At 47.0% G+C, this 17,878-nt stretch overlaps 1 protein-coding gene across 5 annotated transcripts in view; it reads left to right on the top strand.

The window, feature by feature from the left end:
* IDUA (alpha-L-iduronidase) overlaps positions 1–17,878 on the top strand; it is a 67,093-nt gene that overhangs the window by 41,969 nt on the left and 7,246 nt on the right. For 4 of the 5 annotated variants that reach the window (XM_032213495.1, XM_032213496.1, XM_032213499.1 and 1 more), the window contains 4 exons: positions 1,663–1,879; positions 8,520–8,729; positions 11,730–11,851; positions 15,687–15,812. In XM_032213495.1, the coding sequence (XP_032069386.1) occupies positions 1,663–1,879; positions 8,520–8,729; positions 11,730–11,851; positions 15,687–15,812 (675 nt within the window). Of the gene's footprint in view, positions 1–1,662; positions 1,880–8,519; positions 8,730–11,729; positions 11,852–15,686; positions 15,813–17,621; positions 17,655–17,878 lie in introns of those variants that run through there. The other variant, XM_032213497.1, reaches the window with a different exon arrangement.

The following is a 17,878-nucleotide window of genomic DNA, read 5'->3' on the forward strand; positions in this document are numbered from 1 at the left end:
AGTGAAAATGTCTTCCTGGGGCCTCATTCAGTTTAATGTGAACAACTTTTTGTGATTTTATATGCAGTTTAATACAACTCCTTTCTTAAGAGCTAGTCTGCTTTTTTGGTGCGTATTTTGGCATGGAACATTAATCCTTCTACATCTGATTAATTATGCTGTCGCAATCCTCCTCTTAAATTCCTAATTTTAGCTGGCTAGAGAATTAGGTCAATTTAAGCTATTGGAAAGGCTTTTTTCTTGGTGGACCCTGATGCTAAGATGTTAAAGTGCTTTTCTTGTTTTCAAGTTGTCACAGTGATCCTGCAACTGGGTTTAATTTCTTCTGTAATTAGAGATAAATTGCAGTGCAGTCATTTGTTTGCAATTAGAAATGAGGCAGAAAAAAAAGAAAGCTGTACAGTGATCCCAACATGAAATATTTGTGTTCAGCTATGTATGCTTCTTTAGGAAGATTGCAAAGGAATCAGATACGATATTTGACCCAACACACAACTGAAAAGCTTAGCTTTTCTTTTAACTAGCTGAAACAACTTCTATTATCCCCACCCCTTGTTGCAGAATTATACTTGGAAATATATGACAAATACCTGCTGAATTCCTAGTAGTCAAAAATAATAAAATGTTTACTTATTTAATCAATTTATATATGGTATCCTATACCAATAATTAATTTAGGAGTTTCAGAGCTTTGCGTAGTGCTGTATTTCTCCATGTTTCAAACCAACTTTTGCTAAGTGTACACTAAGTAGTATTGATACAGAATAAAGCATCCAGATTAAGAGGAAATATTGCAGACCTGTTGTAATGTATATGCATTTCATAATCTGAGCTGCTTTGCTGCAAAACTTTACTGTATGCAGAATAACCACAGCCATGATACTATATAATTTCATAAGGGAAATGCAAATCACCCTTTCCCCAACCTAGTATCTTCAAGCATTCTTAACTTGGGTGTGAATGATGAGAATTGTTAGTCCAAATGCATTTGAAGGGCAACAGGTTAGAGAGGATTGGTTTAAAATAATGATCTTGTCCTGTGGTGGATTTGCCATCAAAAATCCTGAAAAACCTGCTGTGAACATTACTTCTATTACTTGTTACAGTACGATATACTTTATTGATTAGTCGATTGATCATATCAAAACATGAGCATTAGTCACAGTAAAATAAAATAAAATGAGATAAGATCAGGTGCAGTGAAGTGAGATAAAATAGTTCTCAGTAGTAGCCCCGACCCTTTGGAACGAACTCCCCGTGGAGATTCGTACCCTCACCACCGTCCAGGCCTTCCGCACAGCCCTTAAGAACTGGCTAGCCCGTCAGGCCTGGGGACAAGGATAGCCGCCCCTCCCGAATGATGAATGTATGTTGCTTATTATTTTTATTATATGTGTCTATGTCATTGTTTGTATTTCCCCCTCCCTGATTTTATGTGAGCCGCCCTGAGTCCCCTCAGGGAAAAGGGCGGCCTATAAATGTTAATAAACATCTAAACATCTAAACATCTAGTTATGGTGAGATAAAATAGAATAAAATACAGTAGGAAAGATAAAATAAAGATAAAAGAGTGTAAGCTAAAATAAAAGAAGAATATCACTTGTTTTATTGAACTAACACAATAGCTCACATATTTTCAAACCGTGTTCCTTTACTTTACAGGTAATTGCTCAGCATCAAAATCTTCTGATCGCTAAACCCAACAACACAATCAACTACACTTTGCTAAGCAATGACAATGCATTTCTGAGTTACCATCCCTATTACTTCACCCAGAGGACCCTTACGGCACGCTTTCAGATGAATAACACAAAGCCCCCCCACATCCAGATGGTGAGGAAGCCTGTGCTGACAGTAATGGGCTTGCTGGCTTTGCTAGGTACAACACTCCTTTCCCCCCCCCTCCCCATTCATTTTAACAATTGCTAGTCACACTGTCAAATCAAGAATCCAGGCAGTTCAAGGATACTATTGGTCAAAGCAAATTGGTGGCAGATAAGAGTCAATGGAATTCAAAGTGGGCTGGACTGAGAACTCTTGTGGGCACGAAGGGATTCAAGACTGATGATGCATTTGACTCCTTCCTCAGGCTCAGCCTGGACATCTCCTAAGCACACTTAACTATTCCTGGAAATGAAGTACCTTGTATTTGATAAAGAAGTATATTATGTTGACCAGCTGATGTTAATTCAAATTCAAACTGGGAAATAAGTCAATCAGTATCATGACTCCTTAAAATTTCATACCTATTACCACCCATAACATACTGGGAGAAAAAATAGTGTGTGGTAGTAAGTAATAGGAGTTTGCCTTCTAACAGCAAATAATTAATGATTAAAACACCAGTCTGGAAACCAGGAGACTATGAGTTCTAGTCCTGTCTTTGGCACAAAAGCCAGTCACTCTTTTTCAACCCAACTCAATTCACACGGTTGTTTTGGGGAAAATAGGAGGAGGAAGGAGTAGTAGGTAGGTATGTTTGCCACCCGGAGTTATTTTCCAGAGGAGGGGGAGGGAGTGGTCATGTGTGGGTTTTATCTTAGCCTGATTGGTCCAAAGACTGAGAGCAAAGCTATAAATACTGGTGCCTTCCAATCCTGGCCCAGATTCTCTCAGTCTTTGGTCCAAGTACTGTTAGAAAAGTATTTAGGTAGGATTTTTCCTTTTTTGGTTGATTGCAATCTGGTTCTTATTCGGTTTAATTGGGCACTTTAAAACTTTTCTCAAAAGCTCTAAATTGTACTGCTGTGGCCCCAAGGGACAGATCTCTGCCTCGGGCGGTTGGGGAGGGCCCTGTGGGGCATTTAGCCTCCCCCCCGCGGGCCAGGAGCCTCAGCCCTATCCCCGGGAGTGCGGGGGTGCCAGCTCCGATTTTCGGCTCCTTCCGAAGCAGCTCTGTTTGCAGCAGCGGTGGCAGGAGTGGCTTCGGTGCCACGAGCGTGCGAGCCGCCCGCTGCACAGCTGATCGCCCCGGGCGGCTGTTGCGCCGCCGTGTTTGATCTGATTGCTGTGGGGGCCGAGCGGGGGTGAGGAGAGCATGCCCGGGTGCCGCGTGGCTCTCCCCAACTCGTTTCAGTGCGCCGCCGGCTCCTGGAAGCCCAGCTGAGCCACTGGGCTTGTTGCCGGCCTTTTTCGCCCGCACACGGAGTTCCGGCAGCCATTTTGAAGGTCGCCACGTGCGCGGGGCCTTGTTTCGGCCTACCTCGTGGGTGAGGCCTAGCATGAGGCTTTGGGCCTAGCCTTCCCCACAGACCTTCAAGCCCTGGTTCCGGTGTGACTTTCGGAGGCCTGTGTTCCTGCTTCGTTGGACACGTGAGTTGGGTATGGACGAGGGAGTGGAGATTCCCCAGGGCCAGGTGGCGGGCCCAGCTGGGGGTGAGGAGGCCCTGGATCAGGAGGTGGGGCGGGGGCTCCCCCCAGGGATCCTTGGTCTCTAGACGCCCTTCTAGGGCCTCCACTAGGGAGGAAGCCAGGTGGCATAGGGCGCTGGAAAAGACCTTTGCAAGGGCAGAGAGGCTGGCCCACTCAGCCAGGCCTTCATCCCGGGACAGGTCCAGGTCTCCCCTCGGGCCTGTCTCCAGCAGATCTTCCCTGAGGGGATTTAGCCCTGCCTCTTCCTCAAGCTCCCCTGGCAAGTCTCGGGCCTACTCCAGGAGGAGGCGTTCACCCTCCCCTGCAGGTGATCCTCTGGAGGGCACATCCAGGGGCCCCTGTTCCTCTCATAGGTTGGTGCCTCAAGGGCCTGGTTCTGCTTATGGGGATGTGGAGGATCTGGAGAATCTTCCTGAAGGAATTAAAAGGCTTATTTCTGCAGCCATCTCTCAGGGCATTGCCTTGGGCTCCCTTTCTGCTAGGCACGGGGGGCTAGGCAGGGCCCAGTATCGAGCTTCCTCTCCTTCCATGGTAAGCGAGGCTTCATTCTTGGGGGGGGGGGGGAGAACCTCCAGGAAATAGGCTTCTCGGATGATGAGAATGCGGGCCTTTCTGACGAGCCTTCTTCTAAGGGCCTCTTTGTTCCTGCCATGTTCAAGATTCTCTTGGACAAGGCACGGCAGACCACTAAAGTTGGGACGGGGGATCCTTCAGTGCCCCCTCCTTGGGATCCTGACATGGCCATGTTTTCTGCTACGGCCACCAACAAGGAGGAGATTCCCGCTCCTCCTCTGTTTTTGGAGGTCTTGACCAATCAGTGGGCTCGCCCCTCCAATTTCTCAGCCCCTGGCAGTAATGACCGCCGGCACTATAATGTGGAGCAGACCTTTGCTCAGGCTATTCAGCTGCCTGCCATTGACAACCCGGTGGCCGCCCTTGTTTCCTCCTTTCTGGTGGTATCGGGCGACGCGGCAGATAAGATGAAGCCGGAGGATAAGCGCGCAGAGCTTACCTTGCGGAAGAATTTTAACACCACGGCGTGGGCTATTAAGTCCGCGGCCTCGGCTTCCTACTTTAACCGCGCCACGGTCATGTGGCTTAAGAAGCTGCAGGAGCATATTCCCATCCAGGACAAGCGGCTCCACCAGGATCTGTTTAAGATCTTGTCGGCCTGCCAGTTCTCCGCTGATGCAACCCTGGACACGGTCAAGTTTGCCTCCAGTGCCTTGGCCACCTCTGTCACCTCTCATAGGCTTCTTTGGTTGTGTCACTGGCAGATGGATAACAAGGCTAAATGGGATTTGGCGGCCGCTCAATTCAAGGGGCCGAACCTTTTCGGGGAAGCCCTCGTCCCCATCCTAGTGGAGGATAAGGACAAGAAGAAGGTTCTTCCTTCTACTGCTAAGAAGCCCGAGGCTCAGTCGTGTCCTTTCCTCAGGCAGAGGTATAGAGCCACAGATTACGGATATAACCAGCGTTTTTCTTCCTTCCCAGCTGATAGGCAGTTCTCCGGGCCATCCTTCCAGGACAGGAATCGTTTCCAGGGCCAGGCCAGGTGGCCCTTTCGTGGCAGAGGCGGCCGTCCCTACCACAGGGGGAAGTGACTCGAACCCGAGTCGTCCCATCAGCGGCTGCCTCTCCCTTTATGCGGATGGATGGGACGAAATCACGTCGGACGCCCTCCGCCTCGGAGTCGGGAGCACCGCCGCCTGATGGATCAGGCGATCGCCCACCTTCTCGACATTTGGGCGGTGGAGGCAGTTCCTCTAAGGGAACAAGGCCTCGGCCACTACTCCAACCTCTTCGTGGTTCCGAAGAGCACGGGGGACTGGAGGGCGATTCTAGACCTCAAGCGCCTGAACAGGTTTCTGGTGTACAGACGCTTCAAAATGTCATCCCTCAAATCTATTCTTCAGGGCATCAGGAAGGGGGACTTCCTGGCCTCCGTGGATCTCACGGAGGCCTATTTTCACATTCCCATCCTGCCCGCTCATCGCCGGTTCTTGAGGTTCTCTCACGGGTCCCACCACTACCAGTACAGGGCTCTTCCCTTCGGCCTGGCCTCGGCCCCACGGACCTTCATGAAGGTTCTGGTGGCTCATTTGCGGTCTGTGCCAGTTTGTCTCCAATGCTATTTAGACGATGTCTTGGTTCAGGCGGGGTCCCTTCCTCAGGCCGTCTCGGATCTTTGGCTCACCATTCGGAGCCTTCAAAGCCTGGGCTTTTCGGTGAACTTCACCAAGAATAATCTTTCCCCCTCCACTCGCATTCTGCATCTGGGGACAGTCATAGATTCCAAGTCGGGGGTGGTGAGTCTGTCTCAGGAACTGCAGGACAGCCTCCGTCGTCTGGCGGAAAGCGTTCGCGCAAGGCGGTCCACTTCCATCCTCTCTCTGTCACAGTTATTGGGCAAGATGGTCTCTTGCATTGGGATTGTCCCATGGGCCAGGATTCATCTCAGGCCCCTCCAGTGGGAACTCATCCCCTTTCAGAGGGGAAGATTGAGCAATTCTCTTCGGACTCTCCGTCTCCTGGCAGGGGTCCGGGTCTCTCTGCCGTGCTGGCTCTCCCCGGCCATTCAGCGGGGCTGCTGCTTCTGGGAGCCGGACAGGGTGACCGTCACCATGGACATGAGTCTGTTTGGGTGGGGGGCCCTGGTGGGCTCTCGGATGGCGCAGGGCAGGTGGACGGCCTCGGACCTATGCCACAATATAAATTGGCTGGAGCTGAAGCCTGCGCGACTGGCTCTGCGTCACTTTCAGTCCCCTCGGTGGAGGGGCGCCATGTGCTCCTCCTGACGGACAATGTGGCCGCCAAGGCTCACATCAATCATCAGGGTGGGACCCACACACAGGGCCTCTGGTTGGAGGCTCTGCGGCTGGGCTCCTGGGCAGAGAGACACCTGCTGTCCTTGGTGTCGGAGCACATCTTGGGACTCTCCAATGTCCAGGCAGATTGGCTCAGTCGAGTGACTCTGGACAACGGCGAGTGGCAACTCCACCCGTCGCTGTTCCGGAGGATCTGCCAAAGGTTCGGGTCTCCTCTGGTGGACCTGTTTGCATTGCCCGAAAACTCCCAGCTTCCACGGTTCTTCACCCGTTTCCAGTCCAGGTCGGCGGAGGGCACGGACGCCCTCAGGAGCCAGTGGCCCCCGGGCCTTCTTTATGCCTTCCCTCCCATTCCCCTCATCCCGGGGACCGTCAGGAAGGTGGTGGCGGGGGGGCCTGGTCATCCTGGTGGTCCTGTATTGGCCCAGGAGGCCCTGGTTCACGGACCTGGTACAGCTGTCGGTGCCCCCCCCCATGGAGGATTCCACAGGGGAAGGTAGTCTTGCTGCAGGGGGCTCTGGTTCACCCGGAGCCACAGTGGCTTCATCTGACCGCCTGGCTCTTGAACGGCAGCTTCTGAGAGAGGCTCATCTGTCCTCTGGGGTCATTCACACCATCGAGGCGGCTCGGTGGCCATCGACGACCCGCATTTATAACTCCACCTGGGCAGCCTTTGTCCGATGGTGCTCACCTAGGGGCATTTCTCCCGATAGGGCTACCATTCCCAATGTCTTGGATTTCCTTCAGAAAGGACTTGAGGACGGACTTTCACAGAATACCTTGCGTTGCCAGGTGGCGGCTCTGTCTTCGGTCCTGGGGAGGGTGGGGTCTTCTTCCCTTTCCCAGTTTTCCCTGATCAAGCTTTTCCTGAAGGGGGCAGCTAATCTCCGGCCTCCCCCCGTCCACAGGTTTCCCACGTGGGATTTTCCCCTGGTACTCAGGGCCTTGACGGGGGCCCCGTTTGAGCCCCTCCGATCTGTTCACTTGCGTTTCTTGTCGCTGAAAGTGGCCTTCCTGGTGGCGATCACGTCCGCCCGATGTATTTCGGAGCTAGGTGCTCTGTCTTCCAGGGAGGACCTTTGTCACTTTCACCAGGACAGGGTGGTGCTTCGCCTTGACCCGGCCTTCGTCCCAAAGGTGAATACCCCCTTTCATAGGGGTCAGGAGATCATCCTGCCTGACTTTTGCCCGGGTCCATCCAATGACAGGGAACGGCTCTGGCATCAGTTGGATGTCCACCGCGCTCTGCGAATCTACCTCCGGCGGACCAGGAAGATCCGTAGGTCGGAGGCCTTGTTTGTCTCATTCCAGCCGGGGACGCTGGAGTCGAGAGTGTCTTCGGCTACCATTGGCCGTTGGCTGAGTGAGGCCATTGCGGAGGCTTACGGGGCTTCGGGGCGGCTGGCCCCGTCGGGGATCACGGCCCATTCTACTAGGAGTACCGCGACCACAGCGGCGTGGGCCACGAGGGCTACATTTGAGGACATCTGTTGTGCGGCCACTTGGGCTTCCCCGACGTCTTTCATCCGGCATTATCGTCTGGATGCTTTCGCGTCTGCGGACGTGTCCTTCGGTCGGAGAGTCTTGCAGGGGGTGGCAGCTGAGGCTCCCCTTGGGCCCTAGTGGTTCTTGTTCTTCCTCCCTGGGACCTTTAGCTTGGGTGTGTCCCACACGTGACCACTCCCTCCCCCTCCTCTGGAAAAAGGACGTTGGTCTTACCTGAACGTCTATTTTCGGAGGGGGGGAGGGGTGGTCACGACCCGCCCTGAGTTGTGTTCGTTGGGGCCAAGGGGAGGGCCCGGGTGCTCCCGGGGTTTGTTGTGGTTGTTTTTTTGTCGTTTCAGTTGTACCGTTCGGCTTCGAGAATCTGGGCCAGGATTGGAAGGCACCAGTATTTATAGCTTTGCTCTCAGTCTTTGGACCAATCAGGCTAAGATAAAACCCACACGTGACCACTCCCTCCCCCCCTCCGAAAATAGACGTTCAGGTAAGACCAACGTCCTTTTATAAAAATAACAAAGAGGGGATAAAAAAAAAAGTTTTAAAAAATAGCACAGTCTTAGAAGGACAGCTTTTAATCAACAGAAGGAGAATCAAAATAGCAACTTAGGTATCTTCAACTAAAGGTTTATCTGTTACTTCAAACTTTAGTTCTTCTTATGCTCTCATGGAATTCTAATCTTTTGATGAAATGTTCTCGCACAGTTACAGTTCATTTGGCTTACTTCCGGAACTATAATAACATGCTTTAAATGCTCCTCTGTAAGTTTCTCATTTCAAGCCCTTTTTTTGGTTCATGGTTTTCTCCTTCTTATGCAGGAGAAGAGCACGTTTCTGCCAACATTTCCAGTCACAAAGCAGAAGACTGTAACACTTTGGGAATATTAGCCAGTTTGCATAAACCTTCAGGACTACAATTGTCCGACAGCTGGCAAGCATCAATACTGATCTATTCAAGCAATGATAACAAGACATCCTTAAACACCAGTACTGTGATTCTAAAGATAGCCAATTATCCTAAACACAAAGGTAAATTTTTGCTATGACTTTTTGAAGGGCTATTGACCTGATACCTGCCAGAAACATGAGATTTACATTCAATTTGAAGGAAATAGCTTCATGCACTGATAAACAAATGCAAGAGAGATCTTTTCTGAGGTCTCACAGGGCAGTGGGCAGTTCCTAACTGCTACAGTGGGGGTCCTCAAACTATGGCCCGGGAACTGGATACGGCCCATTGAAGCCATTAATCCAACCCATGAGGGATCACAAGGCTGCCCCACTTACCTCCCCCCCCCCCCGCCTCCACTCACCTTCTGGAGGCCGAGGAGGCCAAAAACTGGCCTGTTTTTGGGTGGCAGAGTGGTTTGGAGGCCGAGGAGTTCAAAAATGGGTCTGTTTTTGGCCTCCCAAGCCTCCAGAGAGGAAGGAGGGAGGAAGGGAGAGAGATGCACCCCCCCCCCCCAAGGTAACTGCATCCCTTCACTAGCCTGCTTTCCACTGCCCAGGAGCATAACAAATTAAAGTTTAATTTGTGTGTCTTGTTTAATGGACTGCTAAATTGGCCACACCCACCCGATCACATGTTCACCTAGCCATGCCCACCCAGTCACATGACCACCTAGTTCACCCTCTCAGTCACATGACCTCAGCCAGTCCGCCCCGCCCCCCTCCAAACAGTCTGAGGAACTGTGAATTGGCCCCCTATTTAAAAAGTTTGAGGACCCCTGTGCTGCACAAACTGCTTCATCCTAAAGTAATCACAAAATATGTATTTTTAAATTAGTATTCAGTTTGAATGGTGGCACAGAAGGGTCATTCTTTAAGCAATATGGGATGAGGTTTTGGGATTTGAACTCAGAAGGCACTTGGTCACCAGATAATCTCTGATGTCTTAACTTGAATAGACAATTCACACAATCTAATTAGGACAGGTTAAGCATGCAGAATTGTGTTTTGTGAAACAATTGTATGTTCATTGTTTGGGGTTTTTGTTTCGATTCTGGCAGTGAGACCGAGATAACTTCATGGTGAAAATTTTCTGATTGTGAGAAAAAAATTACTTGGTGAAAAGCTTGTCACCCTTTGGCTCTTTCTCTTGAGCAGAGGTGTCAAACCTGCCCATGGAGTGCTTGGATCTGGCCCGCGGGACCGCCCTGGAAACAGCAAAGGACCAGCCCATGGTGCCTCTGCCAACAAAAACGGAGCTCAAGAGGGCTGACTGGCAGAGGGCTAGCAAAACAAAATAAAAAGAAAAGAAAAGGAGAAATGTTTCCCCTTTTGCATTTGGGCATGCAAGAAGGGGCAGGAAAGGAGAAAGGGAAACAGGAAAGACAAAGAAAAAGAAAGATGGGAAGAGAGCAAGGAAGGAGAAATAAGGAAAGAGGGGAAGGAAGGAGAAAGGAGAATGAAGAGGGAAGAAAAAAGAAGAAAGGAAGGAAGAAGATAATTAGAGTTAAGGGAGGATCTGAGGGAAGTCCTGCCTTAGCATTGACCACCACAGTTGCTCCCGACATGGGTAACATCAAACTGATCACCCCTACCCCGATCATGCACCCCCCCCAGGTCAAATATAACCCTGATGTGGCCCTCAATAAAATTGAGTTTGACACCCCTGCTCTTGAGCTTTCATTCCCATAGAAAGAGTTGTTCCCAAGAAGGGTTCAGAAAGAGTCAGTAAACAGTGAAAGGGTTTCCCAGGTTTCACTTCCACAAACAGCCCCAGGTTTGAGTTCTGCAATAACGGTTTCTGGATTGTTCTCCCTCACTCATCAAATGACGTTTGAAGCAGGCACCATCTTTTTAACTGGGCATTTGCAGGAGAGAGAGAAATGTTGAGCAGCTGTTAGAGTCGCAGGTATCAACTCAGGGGTTGATGAATCAATTTGGAAATTTAGCTCTTACATTACCTCCCATCAGAAGAGTCCAATGGTGGGATTTAAAATTTTTTACTACGGGTTATGTGGGTGTGGCTTGGTGGGTCTGGTAGGGGAAGGTTACTGCAAAATCCCAATTTCCTCCTGATCATCTGGGACTCGGGAGGCAGAGAATAGATGGGGGCGGGGCCAGTCAGAGTTCATTTACCAGTTCTCTGAACTACTCAAAATTGCCACTACCGGTTCTTCAGAACTGGTCAGAACCTGCTGAATACCACCTCTGGAACAGTCTACTGAGGATTGTATCTTAGTCGGTTCCACCACAAAACCACGTTCGACTAAACAGCGCTCGACTAACCGCGTAGCTGACGTCATCACAGGGCGACAACAGCGCGGAGACAGAAGCACGCTGTAAACGCTAAACCTAAAATTAACCCCTAAACCTAACCCTCCTAAACCTAATCCTAACCCTAAACCTAACCCTTAACCTAACCCTAAACCTAACCCTTAACCTAACCCTAAACCTAATCCTAACCCTTAACCTAACCCTAAACCTAACCCTAACCCTTAACCTAACCCTAAACCTAACCCTTACCTTAAGTTGAATCGGCTTGCTTTCAAAGCACTATTTAAAGCGCCCTTCTTTCTCCACGCTCGCTGTTGTCGCCCTGTTGATGACGTCAGCAACGCGGTTTAATCGGGTGCGCTTTAGTCGAGCGCGGTTTTGTCGTGCCACGATCTTAGTCAAGCTCAGTTGGATTTTCCCCCCATTCCCTTTCATATTTCAGGATACAAAACCTTTTCAGTGGGCTACAGCAGGCATCTCCAACCTTGGCAACTTTAAGCCTGGAGGACTTCAACTCCCAGAATTCCCCAGCCAGCTTTGTTGGGAATTGAAGTCCACCAGGCTTAAAGTTGCCAAGGTTGGAGACCCCCAGCCTACAGGATGAAACAATGCCAGTTTCGGTTTCTCAGGCTCCTGATGACCTACTTCTCTGTTTCTTTCTAAAATTACTTTGTCTAAGAGTTGAGGCCCGAAACTCATCACTTGAAATCATTAAATAAACAACTGTGAACCAGAACACTTAAGTTTGATTTGATGTTCAACTAAAGCCACCTTAAAACTTATTACATTTTTTTTGTCTTCCCAAAGAACTTGTATATGTCACATACTACTTGGATAACAACCTAACAAATCCATATTTGCAATGGAAGAAAGTGGGAATGCCGGATTTTCCTTCTCAGATGCAATTGGAGCAAATAAGAGATGCTGAGGTAGAGTATTGTGCATTTGAGAAATAGCTCTTTGTGAAATCGGACCCCAGCCCTACTTATTTGAGAGCATATGTTTCTGAATTCAGTGAATTTCTTCCTAAGTATGTTTTGTCGCCCTATATCTCTGTCGCATGAAAATTTACTTCAAAATAATCACCCTGGCATTGTATACATGTTTATGGTACAAACCAGAAAACAAACAAACAAACTTTTTCCATTGATGTACAGACCACGCTAGAAACCATTTGTTAAAGCTAATTTTCCCTAATTTCATCCAGATGTGTTGGATTTCAACTCCCAGTCATGGTTGGGGAAAGGTTATGTAATAGGGAAGTGAGGCAGGGAGGGGGGAAGGCAGAGAAGGAAGGAAGGTATTAAAATATCCAGGTATAATAAACATTAATAAAGTTTTTCTATAGCTTTGAGTGATATAAATGAACAGATGATAGGATTAACTGCTTAAGATTTTAGCACAATCTTGCACATCTCCCATCTAAAAGCTGAGGGGGAAGAGGCATTTTTACTTCTTTCCACTGATTGTAAGTTTAAACTCTGCATCAGGCTCTGACTACCACCTTGCATATTTCCTGTACTGTATACTCTTTTGAGCTGCCTTATACTGATCCCTTACTTCAGCTTGTCCTCCTCATTTGCTGAATGTCGGTACTCTTCTGCTGAATTAGACCCAGCCCAGCATTCCCTTTTTAACTACAGCCTCTTGAAGATGTCTGAGAACTTATAAGCAGAGCCTGGCAGAGTGGCTGGATTGCATATTTAGAGGCAGACTGCTCCAGTCAAAAGAAGTTCCATTTACTTTGTTAGGTTCATTTCAAGTTTTTGTAAGGTTAAACGTAAACAAAACTGTCTGTTCTCTCCATAGTATTCATAACAATGTATGCTTCTATCACAATTTTTCAATGAGTCCTAAGCATTAAAGAATAAGCCCCATTGGATACAGACATACTTACTTCTGAATACATTTAGGGTTGCTCTCATTTGTTTATTTAAAAAACACAATACTTTAAATTCTACAATTTCTTTAGTAGAAAAATAAAACGTCTAAACCTCCAGATCTTTTCATTTAGCAGCCCTTTTGAACATTCTGCTTTTCATAGCCACAAAGAGCTCCCTTGAGAAAAATTCTGAAAGAAAATTCATATTTGGCTGTCAACCTCTTGCCTCACTTCCAGTCTCTTGGCTCCATCGTCGGCTCAGCTCTGCTCCCATTTGAACTACTATGAGAAATAATCTCATTTGAAAAGTCCTCCTGTAGTAAAACTTCAGAACCTGGGTTTATTTTAATATTTGTATGAACTTCTACCCTTACATTAGAACATACTATAGCATAATAGAGTTGGAAGGGACCTGGGAGGTCTTCCAGTCCAACTCCCTGCTCGAGCAGAAGCCTATACCATTTCAGATAAACAATTGTCCAGTCTTTTTTTTTTAAGCTTCCAGTGATGGAGCACCACAACTTTTTGAAGGCAAGTTGTTTCATTGGTTGATTGCTCCATTAGGACATTTCTCCTTAGTTCTAGGTTGCTTCTCTCTTTAGTTAGTTTCCATCTATTGCTTCTCATCTTGCCTTTTGATGTTTTAACTCCCGTGTCTATATCTGGCATTATGATAGTTTCTTTATTCTCCAGATGTAACAGATGTTGTTATTCCTTCTCCCCAAGCAATTAATGGAACTCTAATTCTGAAGGGAGGCAGTGCCACAGTCCTTCAAATAAAAGAATTATCATTATTTTTTCCAAGTTACATTTTCCAGGATGCTTTGTGGGGAGAGTCAAAACAGCGTTAAGCTAATATATGTCTGTAACACCACTAGCACCATGGAATGATCTCTAAATGAGAGCAAACTCACACCTTTTCCCCAATCTACTCACCTATCCTCTGTATCTCTTCTGTCTTGTCCTGTAGAAATAAATCAGGGTGTTGCCCCAATCTGATTCATTCCTTTTATGCTAACCAGATGTTTTCTCCTTGTGGGCCAGCTTTTTCCATGGATCTGACACTATGGAAAGGGTTATGTAAATGTTTATGGTAATAGATGTCTTGATAAACAAAGCCAGAAGGAATGCTTCCCCTCGGATTTTATTTTTGATCTTTTCCCCATGATCTCTTGTTAGGACTTGCTTGGCACTAGGGAATCTAAGCACCCCCCGAAGCTGCTCAGTGGTTCAATGCAAATTGGGCTTTTTAAAAAAATACCAAGGAAGGTGTTGCAGACGATTGTAGCAAAACACAGAGAGAATTTCTGAGGCGAATCGGAAATCAGAAATGTTGGCCTCAGCTTCCCTCACCTATTGGGAACAATATTTGTTCTTGGGAGTCATGTGTCAACTAGGGGATGAATTTGAAACAAACAGATCTAAGCAAGAAATAGATGGGGTATCCCATCTCCATTTCTCTTCTTTTGACGTCTTATGTCTCCCATGTTATTTCCACTAACTATACACATAAGTGGCAGGATGCCGGATCAATTGGCTTTGCCTCCTGTCTGCTTTTTTTAAAATATGCTTTTTCCTTTGTAGTGCCTGCCCATTGGGATGATCTTCCCCATATCCATATGTGGTTATATATAGTTGGCCCCATCCCCCCCCCATCCCAGCTGAATTGATTGGAGTACTTTAGGGGTGAAATCCTTCCAGTTCCGCCCGGTTCAGCCAAACTGGTAGGGACGATTATCCTTGGTTCTGCGAACCAGTAGTAAAAAAAAAAAGCTCACAGCTGAGCCACGCGATCGTCGGAAGCTTTTTAATGCATTTTTCCCTGCTGGTTTGCCCAAACCAGCAGGGGGGGAAATGTTTTAAAAAGCTGAAAGGGGTGGGGGGTGTTGGCCATGCCCACCCAGTCACATGACCCTCTACCACCACTAAGCCACGCCCACAGAACCGGGGTGCGGGGGGGAATTAGATTTCACCATTGGAGTACTTGCATGAAAGGATGTAATATAAATTTGGGGTTCCTGATATAATGAGATGTTACTGGTGGATCATATACCACCCAGAGCCACAATTATTCAAGTTGGGAAGCCATATACATTTCTTAAATAAATAAATAAAATTTGGAGGCCATTATTTTCTTGCTAGAATCACACCTCACTTTTCCTGCAGGTGGTGTGTATAAAATTCTCCCTGCCATTTTTCCTCACCATCACAATCCTGACAGGGAGATTGGGCTGAAAGAGAACGAAGGGACCCAAAGTCAACCATTGAGCTTTCATGGGTGAAGAGAGATTTGAAGCTGGCTTGTCCTAGTCTGAATTCACAGGGGTGTTAATGTAATACCCTTCTGTAGTTCTTTAAGTCAGCTGCCCCTTATCCTGGGATTGCATCCCCTGAAGCAGCTTTTGGGCCTGGTGAGCACACATTCTGCAATGAGTTAAGAAAAGAAGTAAAGATTTCTCCTCCAGATGATCATGATAGATTTCCAGAGTTCACCTTAAGCTCATTGAACTTCCCAACAGCCATATTTTTAAATGAAGGCTTAAACATAAAATATCTTATATAAAAATGCAGAAGCCACCCCAATTACAATGAAAGATGTGAGTACAAGAATCAACGTGGCTTTTTTTGCGGTCAGGAGTCTCCAAAAATGGCAACTTTAAGACTTGTGGACTTCAACTCCCAGAATTCCCCAGCCGGCATAGCTGAGAATTGAAGTCCATGAGTCTTGAAGTTGCCAAGTTTGGATACCCCCTGCTTTAGATGATGGTCTTCTACTGGTAACTTTTAACTTATTATAGCGGTGCAACTCGTATGTGTCAATGAAGTTCTAGATAATGTTCTCCAGCATCTCTGCCTTTTAAAAAATTAAATCTGTTTCTTAGGACCCTGTGGTGAAAGGACCATTTCCACTACCTGCAAAAGACCATTTAGTACTGAAGCAAGAACTTCCAGTTCCAGCTGTTTTCCTCCTTCATATTTGTGCAAAGCCCCTCTCTGCTCCCAACCAGGTGGGTGCTCTCTTATGCCACTTTTGCTTGCAAACACAGAAAGTTTAGTAAGGTGGAAACTAAATGACTTTGTTTGTTTTTTAGCCTGACTTCACTCTGGAGTTAGGAGAGGCTGGAGGATTCTTGGCATTCTTTCAATGACTCCCACAGTTCTTTTATTATCCTTGATCAGCACTATTTGAGCCAAAGAAGGTTTTTACGCTGCTGTGCACCAGATGTTGCTTTTTTCTCTGGCAAAGTATACCCTTGTACTGAACTTGTAAAAACTATCAAGGTTAGAAAGGAAAGAGGCAGCTTTCCAGCCAAAGGGAAAGCATTGCCTATAAATATCTATGAAGAACTTTGGCCCATCTGGCTGTAGAACTGCAGATCTCTGGTTCTCTCCCCACTGGCAGTGCTTGCTGTTATACTCCAACAATGTATGAAGGATTAGAGGTTTTCAGTCCTTGCTCCAAGACATAACTATCATTGAGGTGGTAAATATGTCTTAGGGATATCTGGCTACTCCTAAAACATGCACAGGATACACTTTTGTAGGCCTAGAGCAGCAGTCACCAACTGGTGGTCCGTGGACCACTGGTGGTCCGTGAGAAGATTTTGGTGGTCCACAGAAAAATTATTTACATTTTTTTATATTGCACTAAATCAGTCCTCAAACTACAGTTTCTGGGCTGGATACGTGCAATGAGGACTTGTTTTGCTGCAGAGAGTCTCCCCCTTTGGGGTCTTTTTGTGCAGGTCAGAGGGGGGCAGAAATTCCAACTTGAGGTCTGCTTCAGACTGCTGATGCCGGCCTTTGGAGGGAAGGCTGGAGGGAAATGGCACTCGTGACGAAGAGCTGGAGGGCCTTGTTCCAGTGGGATGGCATCATGATCTGGAACTGGCTGACCATCTCAGCCTTCTGGGCCTCCAAGCACTGGTATCTGGGCTTGCACTCCCACAGGTCTTCCCTCTGCTTGGAAAACCTATGCTTGTAGTCCTCAGTGAGGTGCTTTTGCTGAGCCACCTTCTCGGTCAGATCCAATTTGAACTGAGCTGTTTTGCCAACTCTTTCTCATGATGGTTGCTTAGCTCCAACAACTACTCCCTGTTGGGGCCCTAAGGAGCCTGGTCAGGTAGGCAAGGAGTGGCAAGTAGAGGCTGGCGAGGCACCCCTTGACATGAGTGACACCGAGTTGGCCCTGCCCACCCAGTCATATAACCACGCCCAGCCAGCCAGTCATTAGGCAGATCGTATTAGTGGTCCGCAGGATTTAAAATTAGGAATTTAGTGGTCCCTGAGTAAGGTGACCAGATTTTCAGATTGGTAAAGAGGGACACCTTTGACCGGGGGGGGGGGGTTCGATCAAAATGTTGATGTTTGGCAACAGATTCATATTTATGATGGTTTCAGTGTCCTGGAGTCATATAATCACCTTTTGACAAAGTCAAATGGGGAAACCAGATTCACTTATGTTACTAACTTATCAGCTGCGGTTATTCACTTAAGAACTGTGGCAAGAAAGGTGGTATAATGAGCTTAGTGACCAAAGTTACAATGGCATTGAAAAAAGTGATTGATGACCATTTTTCACACTTAGCGACCATTTTCACACTTAGCGACCGTTGCAGCATCCTCATGGTCACGTGATCAAAATTTTGATGTTTAGCAACAGTTACAATTTATATTTGTAAATTAAAAAAAAAAATACAATACTATTTTTGCGTTGTATGAAAATTTTTGTTGCTCTGTATAAATTTTTAATCAAGCCCCCACCCCCAGTCAAAGGTGTCCCTCTTTACTGAAAATCTGGTCACCTTGCTTTTTAGGATGCTGTCTAGATTTGCCGTAGCTTTCCTCCCCAGGAGCAAGCGTCTTTTAATTCCTTGGAATTGGGTATGTCTAGTTTAATGAAAAGAAGGACCAAGGTATTGTATTGTGGTTGCTGCAATTAATATACTTAATAACTCCATTTTTATTCTTTATTTTTTAATAATAATTTTCATAACAGTTTTTGTAATTTTGTAATTACTGTTTTATATTATTATTTTAGTGGATTGTTGTCACCCCTGAGAGTCATTTCTAT

Source organism: Thamnophis elegans, chromosome 3, assembly GCF_009769535.1.
Source record: "Thamnophis elegans isolate rThaEle1 chromosome 3, rThaEle1.pri, whole genome shotgun sequence".
In the NCBI taxonomy this organism is placed as follows: Eukaryota; Metazoa; Chordata; class Lepidosauria; order Squamata; family Colubridae; genus Thamnophis; species Thamnophis elegans.